General features: G+C 39.5%; 1 protein-coding gene across 1 annotated transcript in view; it reads left to right on the top strand.

The window, feature by feature from the left end:
* Positions 1-15,285, top strand: part of LOC117407251 (1,4-alpha-glucan-branching enzyme-like) — a 267,703-nt gene that overhangs the window by 116,195 nt on the left and 136,223 nt on the right. Inside the window, exon 7 of the mRNA XM_059029676.1 lies at positions 3,996-4,205. Within this exon, the coding sequence (XP_058885659.1) occupies positions 3,996-4,205 (210 nt within the window). The remainder of the gene's footprint in view (positions 1-3,995; positions 4,206-15,285) is intronic.

The raw sequence follows: 15,285 nt of genomic DNA, 5'->3' as shown, positions 1-15,285 counted from the left end.
TATATATATATATATATATATATATATACAGCTCTGGAAAAAATTGAGAGACCACTGCAAAATTATCAGTTTCTCTGGTTTTACTATTTATAGGTATGTGTTTGGGTAAAATGAACATTTTTATCTTTATTCTATAAACTACTGACAACATTTCTCCCAAATTCCAAATAAAGATATTGTCATTTAGAGCATTTATTTGCAGAAAATGACAACTGGTCAAAATAACAAAAAAGATGCAGTGTTGTCAGACCTCGAATAATGCAAAGAAAATAAGTTCATATTCATTTTTAAACAACACAATACTAATGTTTTAACTTAGGAAGAGTTCAGAAATCAATATTTGGTGGAATAACCCTGATTTTCAAGCACAGCTTTCATGCGTCTTGGCATGCTCTCCACCAGTCTTTCACATTGATGTTGGGTGACTTTATGCCACTCCTGGCGCAAAAATTCAAGAAGCTCGGCTTTGTTTGATGGCTTGTGACCATCCATCTTCCCCTTGATCACATTCCAGAGGTTTTCAATGGGGTTGAGGTCTGGAGATTGGGCTGGCCATGACAGGGTCTTGATCTGGTGGTCCTCCATCCACACCTTGATTGACCTGGCTGTGTGGCATGGAGCATTGTCCTGCTGGAAAAACCAATCCTCAGAGTTGGGGAACATTGTCAGAGCAGAAGGAAGCAAGTTTTCTTTCAGGACAACCTTGTACTTGGCTTTGATGTGAGTTTTTTTCAACAATGGCTTTCTTTTTGCCACTCTCCTATAAAGGCCAGTTTTGTGAAGCACCCGGGCTATTGTTGCCATATGCACAGTGTCTCCCAGCTCAGCCGTGGAAGACTGTAACTCCTTTAGAGTTGCTATAGGCCTCTTGGTGGCCTCCCTGACTAGTGCCCTTCTCGCCCGGATACTCAGTTTTTGAGGACGGCCTGTTCTAGACAGATTCACAGTTGTGCCATATTCTCTCCATTTCTTAATAATGGACTACTGTGCTCCGGGGGATATTCAATGCCTTGGAAATGTTCTTATATCCTACCCCTGATTGGTGCTTTTGAAGAACCTTATTCCGGATTTGCTTTGAATGTTCCTTCGTCTTCGTGATGTAGTTTTTGTTAGGAAATGTACTAACCAACTGTGAGACCTCCCAGAAACAGGTGTATTTAACCTGAAATCATGTGAAACACCTTAACTGCACACAGGTGGACTCCATTCAACTAATTATGTGACTTCTAAAGACAATTGGTTGCACCAGAGCTTATTTAGGTGTGTCATAGCAAAGGGGGTGAATACTTATGCAATCAATTATTTTCTGTTTTATATTTGTAATTAATTTAGAACAATTTTCAGATTTTATTTTTCACTTTGACATTATGGACTTTTTTTGCGTTGATCAGTGGCAAACACTCCTAATTAAATCAATTTTGATTCCATGTTGTAACACAATAAAATTTGGGTTTCCATGTATTTTTCCTTTTATTGAGAGACATTCTCCTTCCAAATGCAAATATCCCAATTAATATTGAAATGCGGGACGTTATATTGAAATATTTCCGTCCAATTTAGCCATGCAACATTCTTAAGCCTGGTTTCCACTAAGTTTTTAGTTTGTGTTGAAGCACTGCAGATACATTCTGCCTCGTTTGGCCACCAAAAAAAAAAAAAAAAAAAAAAAAAGCATGGGAAACAAAACAAAAACCCAGACATAACATTTCACAAATACCCTATTCGCCCACATTTCCTACTACATAATATTTTTATAATAATAATAATAATAATAATAATAATAATAATAATAATAATAATAATAATAATAATCAGGGCTGGCATAAGCACCTGGATAACCTTCGGGGTCCCAGACATCAGAGGTGGGCCCACCAGATGCAACTTTGTCAATTTTGTCTCTTCGCTTTATTATATTTTCCTTTATGCAATGTCCGGCCGATGTAGCTGTTAGGTTACCAGCAGAAGTTGACTTCACTGTGAGTTTTCTTTGTGTGCTAAACTACATACAATAGATAAAGGGAAAACTGAAAACTGTATACTGGAATACATACAGAAATAACATTGCAAATATGAGTACATGTACAATTTCTGTGCCAGCTATCCTACTCGAACCTTTAGGGCTAGAGACATTTTTAGTTTTCACTAAACTGTATGCGTGTAGTGAAACTTTTCAGAGCTCCCCTTTTTTCTTTTCTCTCTTCCTGCTTGATCCTCTGTTCCCTTCATCCTGCCTCCTCTCTCACTCACTATTGGCTTCCATCCTCCACAGTTCTTTTCACCATACCAAGATACAGGGGTTTCCCTGGGTTTTATTTTATTGTAGTCACCAGTGGTCTTTTCCAAAATATTTAGTCACTTTAGAAAAACAGTACCCCCTATCGCTGTTGTTTAGTTCGTCCAATTTCATTTTCTAAAGAATTTGTTGTTTCTAAACTGCGTGGATACCCTGCCATTGAGTCCCCATTCATCTTTTTTTCCCCATAAATGTCTCTGTATTGTAACACGGCTAAAACCAAGGTCACAAGTAAACATAGACATGCAAAAAAAACAAAAAAACAATAGTAATAAAAAATGACACCAGAATTAAGTATTTAGGTCAGGGGTGCCCAAAGTTTACAGAGCAGAGGGCCACATAGCAAGGCTACTGTGGGACCGTGGGCTGCTATGTGACCACATTATTATTATTATTATTATTATTATTATTATTATTATTATTATTATTATTTATTTCTTAGCAGACGCCCTTATCCAGGGCGACTTACTTGCATGGATTGCAAAATTCAAGTACCCGTTTCAAATGCATTTATTTTTGTTACTAGCCATTTCAATACATCAGCTTAATACATTTAAAATATTTCTTAGCATGCATTCCCTCTGTCAATAACAATAACAACCAATTGAATACCTTGTCTACACATTAACCCATGGCCTTAGAATGTATTCCTGTTTCCAGTATCAATAACGTTCAATTAAATACATTAAGTATCAAATCATTAACTATATTACTATGGTTGATAAAACACTTACCATCACTGAATGGCTTTCTGTGTTTACTGATTTTGTATGCACGAGAAAAAACACTTGCAGCTTAACTTCATAAACTTGCATTTACGAGACATTATTGGCCGTCTGATAAAAATGATCTGTAAATTTGGAATCTAAAAATACATGTATTTTTTCAGTACAAAATTATAATAAAGTTTGTTTTCCTTTTTGATATATATTACTTCAACTCAGTGGATGAAGATTATTATTTATTTCTTAGCAAACGCCCTTATCCAGGGCGACTTACAATTGTTACAAGATATCACATTATTTTTACATACAATTACATTATTTTTTTACACATTATTTTTACATACAATTACCCATTTATACAGTTGGGTTTTTACTGGAGCAATCTAGGTAAAGCACCTTGCTCAAGGGTACAGCAGCAGTGTCCCCATCTGGGATTGAACCCATGACCCTCCGGTCAAGAGTCCAGAGCCCTAACCACTACTCCACACTGCTGCCCTATAGATGGAAGATGGTTTGTACATGTATTCGTACACAGCAGCTGCTCAGTTAATTGCAGGCCACATATAGGGTTCAATTTGAGAGACGCTGAGGGACGCATTAAAGGGGTTGGTGGGCGACATGCGGTCCGGCACCTCTGATTTAGGTGAAATCAAGGAGTTTAATAGTGAATACGTCCGAAGAGTAGCAAGTAGGTTGTTAACCATAAATATGACTATGCCCTAACTTTTTTGTCACATGCCCATCAAGCTTAAACTTCTTTCTTTTGTTGTTGTTGAATAACAATCCTTCATTATATCTTTATTTGTATCACATTCTGAGACTGAGGGGACCTAGCTGCACATGTTGAATGATAAAAAAAACATTTGCAAGTAAACAACGTTTTCTCCTCCCTAGGATGGTAACATGAGTGGTTCTGAGGATTTTTTTTTTCTTTTCTTCTATTGTACTAACTTTTTAAAACCACTTTTTATTCACAGTCGCTATGGAAACCCAGAGGAGCTGAAGGAACTTGTGGACACTGCCCACTCAATGGGCATCATTGTACTGCTGGATGTCGTCCACAGCCATGCTTCCAAAAACACTGAAGATGGTTTAAATCAGTTTGATGGCACTGATTCTTGCTTCTTCCATTCTGGATCTAGGGGAGAACATGTTCTGTGGGGCAGCAGACTTTTTGACTACTCAAAGTAAGTAATTTTAAAGCCATAAGCGTCATACATAACATCAAAATACTCAATAAAAAAAGTACAACTTACAAGAACCTAAGACAAGAAGACAAATTAGTTCCCTTTCAAGTACCATTACCATATGGGTATTCACCTCCTAAAGAACCAAAACCTGTGTGTTGTATATGAAAGCAGCTCAGAGGGCATAAAAGGACTGCGCTTATATATCTCAGTGCCATTTTTCCTTTGAAGACTGACCTGATCGTAGAGCCTGGATCACATAAGTACTTGTTGCTTCTGACTGTGTAGTTTTTGGAAAATGACTGTGTTTAACACAAAATGTATGCGATATTACATTAACGCTGTAATAGTTTTACTAATTACACATATGTTGTGTACTACAGCCTGTTGCTTGTTAGTTCCCACTGTAGCCTTGTGCCCTGCGTGAAGTCGGACCTTCCCAGGGATTCAGCAGCATAAGTTGGCTGACTTTGTGCTCCCCCCCAGGCTGCATAGCTGCATAGCTCTGGCTGGAGTTATTTTATTTCTTATTTTGGCTTTTAGCTAAAATACGAGACGTTTTATATTATTTCTGTAAGTGTTTATCACTGTTTTTTGTGGAGAACGATTTTTCTTGTGTGTTTTTTCTGTTTTTTATATAGACTATGCACACTCAGCAGCATTGCGAAGGACCAAGATACTCTCTTCGGTTGTGGTTGCTTCCAATCTCTCCCTCAGTATCTTGATGCCGTTTTGGTGACAGCTTTAGCATCACCATTACGAAATCTGTTAGTTCATTTTGACAAGCAGGCTTCCCTTAGTCTCTTGTGGGTACTGACTGAGTGGTTTTGCCAGTGGCTTGTACATTGCTACCCGTGGTAACAGGCGGACCCGTACTGTACCCGTACTGAGGTCACCAACCTGCACCGTTTCCCTCCCGGTGCAGACATTGTACCGACCCTGTGCTAAAGTCACCGCATCAGTACCGAACCGACCCTATACCAACCCAGTGCTAAAGTCACGTCACCGAACCGATACTGAACCGACCCCGGTACCTACCCAGTCCTACACAGCCCACTACCAACTAGTGCTCAGATCACCGGACCAGTACCAAACCAGTTCCGCTGTGGTCTTCACAAAGTCAATATCTTAAAGCAGATTGAGGCAGCAACTGTATACTGTACACTGCATTGCTTGCTTGCTTGCATCAGGCCCGGGTTCTATCCCTGCGAGACATGCAAGGCCAATCTGCCTATTGAGGACAAGCATGGTAGATGCTCTTCCTGCCTGGGGCCAGAGCATGCCAAGGAGGCACTAGCTAATCGCAGCTTCTGATAGTAGAAGGAACTTTCACTGGAATCACTGGAATCTTTTTAAAGGGACATTTAACAAACTCTCTGTTTATTTGAGTAATCTATTCCAGGAGTTTACCTGTGATTAAAGATTACTAAATGTTTTGGCGATGGGTCTTAGATCAGAGACTTCTCATTGTCAATTTAAAAATGTGTTGTTTCATTGTCTGAAGAAGCCCTGTGTTTATATGATGATGTGTAACACATAAGACAGAATAAATGTTCTAATATAATTATAGGTCAAATACATCAGTTGTAAAGTGTTTCCCCTTTTTTATTCGCTCTGAACAAGTTCCTGTGATGTTTTGTATCTGCTTTTGTCTCTGCGGGCAGTGGTAAACTGTCTCCGCCCTAAAGACACTAAATGCCCCTCTCAGTGAAAAAAACATCAGGAAGTGAACGATCGCGGTCCTAGAAGCCCACTTCAGTATGGTCGTGTTAACATGATCCCAGTCCTTAAAGGGTTAAGGCTTAAATAGCAGTGGTGTCACCAGGTTTCATGGAAATATAAAGTTGTGTGTCTTCAGCTTAACAGTGAAAATTCTCACCCAAAATAATATGGGCCCAAGAATAGAGCCCTGGAGGACACCATAATTAATAGTAGATAATCCTGATACAGACTCTCCTAAAGAAACAAAATACTGTGTGTTAGTTAGATACAACTTTAAACCAGTTTAGAACAGTTCTAGACAAGCCAACTTTCCCAGGCCAAACAGGGAGAATGGATGAGATGGGAGAGTGTGGAACAACGCAAGATTGGCTGGCAAGACCTATGGTCAATGGAACAGAGCAGGATCAGTTTCCTCATCAGGTCAACATATGATGTTCTCCCATCACCACAGAACCTAAACCTCTGGGTAGGAGAGGATCCCTCATGTCCTTTGTGTTCATCACCTGCAACATTAAGGCACATTTTGACAGGATGTAAGGTGGCTCTTAGCCAAGGACGGTTTACTTGGCGCCATGACCAGGTGCTGCGATGTTTGGCCTTAGCATTGGAAGACAAGCGTAACATGACCAATAAGTTGCCACCTGTTCCATCAAAACATTACACACAAAAGACAACATTCCTCCGCCCAGGAGAGCAACCACCAAGAAAAGGTGTTAAAACCAATCCTCGCCCAGGACAACTGGAAGCTGCTAGAGACTGGAATATGCTGGCAGATGTTGGTCAACGGCTTATTTTTCCACCTGAGATTGCCACCACTAACCTTCGACCAGATATTGTCTTGTGGTCTGGATCAACACGCCTTGTTCACCTGGTAGAGTTAACAGTGCCATGGGAGGACGCTGTAGATGAGGCGTATGAGAGGAAGAAACTGCGGTATGCTCAACTAGCCACTGAAGCGGAACAGCGAGGATGGAGAGTTCGGGTTTACCCAGTGGAAGTGGGTTGTCGAGGATTTGTGGCACATTCTACAACCCGGTTTCTCAGAGACGTCGGATTCAGTGGCCAAGAGTTGCGTTGCACAGTGAAGAACTTATCTGAAGCAGCAGAGAGGAGCAGCAACTGGCTGTGGTTGAGACGGAAAGATTCTGGCTGGGGACAGGTAAGTAAGCTGGGCTGAGTTGAGTGGGGGACGGAGGGGGGTGATGCTGGGACGCCAGAATCACCGTCGAGCCCTCTTGAGGTGTCGTGGGCTAGTCGACGAAACACTGAGGATGGAAGGTGCCCACTTGAAAACCCCAGAGATGTACCCTACTTAGCTCAATCCAGACGGTTGTCATGCTGATGCGCTGGGGAGGCCGCACTTTGGTTGATCCCCGGAGCCAGCATCGCAGCCGTTGTGTGTGCTGATGCACCAGGGAGGCAAAATAAGCTGATCCCTGGAGCCAGCATTACACTTCAGCCATTAACACCAGACAGAAGGATATCTACATCATCATATGGAAGGAAACGTAAATGGATGGAGACGCATATGGATCACATTAGTTTACTGTAAAGCTACGTCTTAGTTGGTGCTTATCTTGGCGAGAGCCGAGTTCAAATCAGCATGAAGTTTTAACATCTACTCTCGTGTAATGGAAATCTTAAGACAATCAATTAAAATGGCATGATCCACTGTATCAAATTCAGCACTGAGATGTAAAAGAACTCAACATGGATATAGAGTTAGAGTCTGCACTCTTCAGTAAGTCATTCCCCGCTCTGACAAGGGCAGTCTCTACACTATGAGCAGATTGAAACACCGACTGAGTCTTTACAAGGACATTGCTACTATCCAGACTTCTGTTGAGTTGTTTACTTCTACCTTCTCTAAGAACCTTAGCTAAGAATGGCAAGTTAGAAATGGGTCTAAAATTACTCAAAATATGTACAGCTATGGCCAAAAGTTTTGCATCACCCTATAGAATTAACAAATGTTATTTCTTGAAGTTGAATGAAACCTGCTTAATAATGTTACGTTAACATATTGAGTTACATACCGCTTTGTAGTTTTCCCATATACTTCATGAAAAACTGACAATTTAAAAATCAAAATCTACCGTGAAATACTGTTCTACCGTTATGGCTTCCGGTAGATGTTTGCAATATCATTTTGTAGTTGCTTTGATTACATGATGTTAAATAAAATATCTAAATTATGTTCATATCATGTTTTTTGTTTCAATCTTAAAATGCTAGGTGATGCAAAACATTTGTGCATAGCTGTATACATAAATCAACAATTGTCCAAGTTCAGTTAATTCTTGAAAATACGTTCCTTCTTTGTCCACTTTCAGACATGGTGTAAAGACATATTGCACTGTGAGCTACACATTATTAATAAGAAGGCTTCGCAAGGTTGGTTGTTCACTAGAGTTTATACACCAGTCTAGCAAGCGAATAGAAACAAATGGATGGAAATGCATCTTAATTCTATTATTTAGTTGTTTTTTTTTTGTTCAGATCAAGAGTGTGTGCGATAACCATTTTATTAAACTCTTGACGTAGTTACATACAGCTGTTTGTTCGCAGGATTTCAGTTTGATGGAAACCTGTTTTTGTATGATAACATTTGCATATATTATTGTGTGAATTTTGCAAGTTTGCTAGAAATTTGTCTTGTTGCTGGAAACATAGCTTGTGTCAATGACACTTCTTTGCTTTACAATGCTTTCACATATTACACTGTGCTGATGTAATTATTTATTGATTTTTTTAAACTAGAACTTTTATTTTTCGTCCTTGTGTTTCTCTTGATAGACTGTGAGGGAAGTTTATTTTAAAGACTATGAATATTTTAGCTTTGCACCTTTCATACTCTATAATAATAAACAATGTTGAGCCTGTAGATATTAAGAACAGAACAAATGTTGAATTTTAACTAAAGTGTATATATGGTTTCTTCTATATTATGCTCTGATTTAGTTTGCTCCAACTGGGATTCGTTTTGTTCAGTTTCTGGGGATTTTCTAGTTCTGCTATAGTGGTTCACATCTATTTTGTTGGTTTTGGTGAAAACAATAATTAATCTTAGGTGAGTATTACACAAACATATGTTTGCTACTGTATGTATAATGTAATGTCCTTTGTATTCCTGTTGTATTGTCAACCAGGGCTGGATTAAAGGACGAGGGGGCCCTATGCTAACCCATATTTTGGGGGCCCTATGCACAATAGCTTGTGAAACGGTGTTGTAATTAACAGCCTGTAGGTAAAGTGCATCTGCAAGGACAGCTTTCAGTTCTACGTCGGATGCATGTTCACCAAAACAAATATAATGTGTAACACATACTGATCTTGGGCATCAGTCGACTTGTCAGTGACCACTGACCAATGCGTTTAGTGCTTCATGGTTTTTAGTGGACTTTTGGAACATGGAAGTCACTGTTTTTTGTTTCTTTGCAAGTAAAGCAGTCGTGGTACTACTCTGGATTTCCGCCTTTTTTCAGTGAATACTTGAATCTAAATGCTTGTCAACAGACGATTTTCAGTAGTGATCTACAGTAACGTTGTAGGACGTACAGAAGAGCTTACCTCCATCGGTGCGTAAAACTCCTGCTTGATACTGCTTTACGCGAACACATTTTTTATCCATTTTCTTGTTTACAGTATGTAGTATTTTAATTTCCCGCCTAGATTGCATATACTGTAGTGACATGGCATAATTATTGCACAGCACTATGTGCATGGTGAATATTATACGCAGGCAGGCACACAGCAGAGCGGTACAGTTTACTTAATGTAATTTTTTTTGTATGAAATACAAATAAAGATGAAATAATGTGTTTTTATTTCTTAAGAATATTGAAAAATCGCGGTATTGGGCTATTTTCATGATTTCCGCGCAGTATATAAAGGGAGAAAAACAAACACTATGGACTTAAACCATTCTTGCTGGCTGCAGAAGGGCAGCCTCCCGCATTAAACACGTTTACCTTTACCTGCCTTTTGATTCTAAAATTCAAACCAGCTAATTAAAAAGGAACATTTATAAAATGTAAAGAAGCATATTGTGCACATTTTAGACAGGACAGGCTTTTAAATTGGCCCTAAAACTGAAATAAATTAATGCATAAATTGAGCCTGATTCATACATTTTATCCTGCAGACTGAAGCCTCTGACGTAGGAATAGGGATGGGTCTTTCCCAGGTGGTAGAGGTCGTGGAGCATTTGGTATTGTACATTAGCAGGGAGCTGTTTGCATGAGAGACTCAGACCAGGTATACTGTAATAGAGAATTAATGCCTAGCCATCATAAAATAAAATAAAAAATGAACCGAAAGCAGTTTCTGTGTGTGTGGGCCCGGCCGCCCACATGCAGTTTTTGTAAAATGTCTCAAAAACATCAACCTCGCATGGGCCCCAGTTCTGATGTGATAAGGACATAAGGACACAAAGTTCAATGAAAAAAAGATCAAGACCAACATTCTTTATATTCTGTATTCTTTGATTTTCTTAAGTTTCCATTTCCATGTCTAGTAAAAATGGACACTCACTGCCGCATTGCTTTAACCTCTAGATACATTAATGAAACCAATCGGTTTCAGATTTTCATGTTACATCATGTTTACTAACCATGCAATCCGACATGACATAGCCCTTAGATTATGCTACTGGGAATGCTTTGTTAGAAATGCTTCTAAAAGAACTCAGGAATTGGATTAGATATCAATAGTTACATTCTACAAAGGGATGGGTCTTCAGTTGTTTGACAGATACTTATTTCTAATATCAATCTTTGGGAAACAGTATTAAGACAAAGCATTGCTTCTGTAAGCCTGTTTTCCTAGTCCCAAATGCATGTAGTTTATTATTTATGAAATGTCAAAAACTGTTTTAAGATGTGCCAGACTCAACCCAATAGGCTGCTGTTTAGAGCTGAACAAACTCTGCTTAACTCATTTTAATTAAATCCCTGAGGAATGGAGACTTGTACCCAAATGTCTGTTTATCTATCTATCTATCTGTCTATCTGTCTATATCTATCTATCTGTCTACCTGTCTATATCTATCTATCTATCTATCTATCTATTTATCTACTCTGTGTGTGTATATACTGTATATGTGTGTGTGTGTGTGTATATATATATATACACACAGCGCCTATAGAAAAAAATATTCTAGAAATTAGTAGAAAATTAATTAAAAATAAAAACTGAAATAACTTGGTTGGATAAGTGTCTACCCCCTTGTAATAGCAATCCTAAATTAGCTTAGGTGTAACCAATCGGCTTCAAAACCACACACCAAGTTAAGTGGCTTCGACCTGTGTTAAATTGTAGCGATAGGATAAATTCAGCAGTTCCTTTAGGTTCACTCTGCTGGGTAGTGCATTTCAAAGCAAATACTCAACCATGAGCACCAAGGCGCTTTCAAAAGAACTCCGGGACAAAGTTGTTGAAAGGCACAGATCAGGGGATGGGTATAAAAAAATATCAAAGGCCTTGAATATCCCTTGGAGCATGGTCAAGACTATTATTAACCCTTTGCGGTCCATTTATTAATTGCGCGTCAGGCACGCCAGGTCTAATTAATTTTCACACGCGCAGTTAATTTTAGACGCGCTGTTTAAAAGTATTTTTTTTTCACAGTCAAACGGGTTTAAATGGCCCTGCATATCAACAAAGCACTCACTAGGCATCTCCAGCCCCACCCCACCCTTTCGTTTGCTATAGTGTTCACCTATGTAAGAAATAAATAATAATAATAATAATAGTTGTACATCGATCATCTCCGGATCACTCGTTTTATCACCAAACTCCTCAATAATGCGATCCAAGTCATTATTTTATTACTATAACATCTCAAAAAAGCTCTGCAAATGTCCGTGTTTTCTGTGCGCTGATTCAGTCAGCCAACTTGTTTACTTCAGACCGCCCCCGTTATCTGATACCTGATACCACGTATGACTATTCATGAGATACGCCTTTTTTTTTTTTTTTTTTTTTCGACTTGTCTCTGCTCCTGTCGCTCCCACTCGGCAATTGAATGGTTTTCTCGGCTTTTTCCTATTCTCGGCTATAATGATGTCGGACCCAGTCCGACAAAGGACCTGTGAGGAATAATTGCAATGTCGGACCCAGTCCGCCAATGGACCGCAAAGGGTTAAGAAGTGGAAGGTGTATAGCACCACCAAGACCCTGCCTAGATCAGGCCGTCCCTCCAAACTGGATGACCGAGCAACAAGGAGACTGATCAGAGAGGCTACCAAGAGGCCAATGGCAACTTTGCAAGAGCTACAGGCTTTTATGGCCAAGACTGGTCAAAGTGTGCATACGACAACAATATCCCAAGCACTCCACAAATCTGGCCTGTATGGTAGGGTGGCAAGAAGGAAGCCATTACTCAAGAAAGCCCACCTTGAATCCCGTTTGAAATATGCAAAAAAGCACTCAGGAGATTCTGTAGCCATGTGGCAAAACGTTTTGTGGTCTGACAAAACTAAAATGGAACTTTTTGGCCTAAATGCAAAGCGTTATGTGAATCATGGTGGTTGCAGCATCATGTTATGGGGATGTTTCTCATCGGCAGGGACTGGGGCACTTGTCAGGATAGAAGGGAAAATGAATGGAACAAAATACAGAGAAGTCCTTGAGGAAAAACTCTGCAAGAAAGCTGAAACTGGGACGGAAGTTCACCTTGTAGCATGACAACGACCCAAAGCACACAGCCAAATCTACACTGGAGTGGCTAAGGAACAAAAAGGTAAATGTCCTTGAGTGGCCCAGTCAGAGCCCCGACCTAAATCCAATCGAAAATTTGTGGCATGACTTGAAGATTGCTGTCCATCAACACTCCCCAAGGAACTTGACAGAGCTTGAACAGTTTTGTTAAGAAGAATATTGTCAAATCTAGGTGTGCAAAGTTGGTAGAGACCTATCCCAACAGACTCACAGCTGTAATTGCTGCCAAAGGTGCTTCCACCAAGTATTAACTCACGGGGGTGGAGACTTATCCAATTATGATCTTTCAGGTTTGTATTTTTAATATATAACTTTTATCTCAATAAAAACTTTTTTCCCCTTAACAGTGTGGAGTATGGTGTGTAGATAAGTGGGGAAAAAAAATCAGTTAAATGCATGAAACTCTGAGGCACTGACACAACAAAATGTGAAAAAAGGGTGTGTAGACTTTCTATAGGCACTGTGTGTGTGTGTGTGTGTGTGTGTATATATATATATATATATATATATATATATATATAAAATAACAGACTCCAAGGGACAGTGGAAATCAGTACTTTATAACTGTAGAGTACATAGTAAACACAATTCGGAATGTTGTATGTAACTGCGAACATAAGACCTTAAATATAAACACTACAAGAAAGCTTAACTGCCAAAGAATGGGAGTTTATTATTTGTACAAAACACACCCCTGTGGGCAGTACAATGTAGTAAGTAGTACCATTTTACAAATGTATATTTTCACTAAATGCAATTAAAATTGTATGCGTTTAAACTCAACAATGGCTGTGCCAACAAAAACATCTAAGAATAAAAGTAAACAGCTGTTTTTCCTGCCTGACGTCACAGATGTCGTTGTGACTGTCATTTACTGTCCTGATGTACCTTATTTGTGCAAAATATCTACCTGTAAAAAACTGTTGCAAATTGCACGGTACTGTATGTATTAAACTGCACATATTAAGTGCAAAAATCTGCCTGTGGAACAGGAAAACTGCACATATTAAATGGTATATATGTTATAAACGAGACCGTTTTAACCAGAGTAATAAGCCCAAGTTGTTTGGCAAGGACGTGCCTCCTCAATACAAATTGAAGTGTCCTTAATTATTACTTTAATTAAAACAGTAGTGCATTTGTAGCAGGGAAATGTTACGTGCGTGGGTCGTCACTGAATAATAATGAGTCACCATCAAATGTATCACATTAAAAAGTACCCGTCAGGATCGCTGTGCTTCTTTTTTTTTTTTTTTTTTATAATTTAATCGTTGCCAATTATTATTTTCTCCCAATTTGGAATGGCCAATTATTTTTAGGCTCAGCTCACCGCTACCACCCCTGCGCTGACTCGGGAAGGTGAAGACGAACACACGCTGTCCTCCGAAGCGTGTGCTGTCAGCCGACCTCTTTTTTCCACGCTGCGGACTCCATGCAGCCACCCAAGAGCTACAGCGTCGGAGGACAACGCAGCTCTCGGGCAGCTTACAGGGAAGCCTGCAGGTGCCCGGCCAGACTATAGGGGTCGCTGGTGCACGGTGAGCCGAGGACAACCTGGCCGACTTGCCTTAACCTTCTTTCTTAAGCTGTTTTTGTTTGGGTTTTGTTTGTGTAAACTGTGACAGGCTGCTCTGGAAAATGCTGCATTCATAGTTATGTCTGCACAGGTAACTGTCAATGCTGCTAAGAATGCTTCGAAGAGAATTTGTTTTAAAGTTGTCCCCATTTTATTTTTTACAACAAGATGACATTTTTGTTTGTCCAGGTCTTTTTCAAGTATATGGTGAAATTCTCTCGTTTCTTCGTCGGAAAGCAAATATGACTGTGAGGTTTATGTCAGTAAGTGTTTTACTACTTGTATTTTAATTTTCTTGCTCTTTTAATAAACAACTTGTTTAAATTCTTATGGTAGTGGTGTGAACCTCGTTTTTTTTAATTGTCCATATCTTTGTTTTGAATGTAGCCTATTGTCTGTTTTACAGTGCTTACTGTAATTAGTGATAAATATGGAGGCTGTTGACACATACTGGTAGCTTACTAGTCTACATTGCTGCAATCATTGTCCACGGATGGTTGGACTCAGGCTCTCAGTGAACTACCTCAAAAGCCGTCTGACAGAGTCCCGAGGTTAACTTGCCTGCTTGGAGCTATTCCAGCCCAACGTGACAAGGCTGTCACATTACCAAATCTTCTGGGCCTAATGGCAGCAGCTTCCCAAATCCTTCCCCTGGGGCTCCTCCACATCACCTGGCCCTGCAGAATTTTTCCAGAGGTCTATGAAGGAGACACTAGATTACACGGACAACATGGCAGTGGTGGCCTATCTAAATCACCAAGGTGGTCTCCAGTCAGTCCCTCAACCTCCATCGTGTCTTTTCTGGGCCCATGAAAACCTCCTGTCCCTGAATCTATGTCCCTAAACGGTACATAGCTCCTTTCTCAATCTCATTCCTCTTGCAGGATTTTACTCCTAAGATTGAATTGGTAGTGTTTTTTTTTTTTCTTGGTTAAAAGTTTTAACTATTCCAATACTTAAACTTCTTTCAAGGTAGTTAGAAGTTTAATGGTTGCAGTGCACGGAAACTTTGTTTAAATGTTTTCATAAGGCAAAGGAGATTCTCAGAGAAAATACAATACT

The sequence above is a fragment of the Acipenser ruthenus genome, chromosome 9 (genome assembly GCF_902713425.1).
Source record: "Acipenser ruthenus chromosome 9, fAciRut3.2 maternal haplotype, whole genome shotgun sequence".
Classification (NCBI taxonomy): domain Eukaryota; kingdom Metazoa; phylum Chordata; class Actinopteri; order Acipenseriformes; family Acipenseridae; genus Acipenser; species Acipenser ruthenus.
Note: the sequence above shows the minus strand (reverse complement) of the source record. Positions and strands in the feature narration are given on the sequence as shown.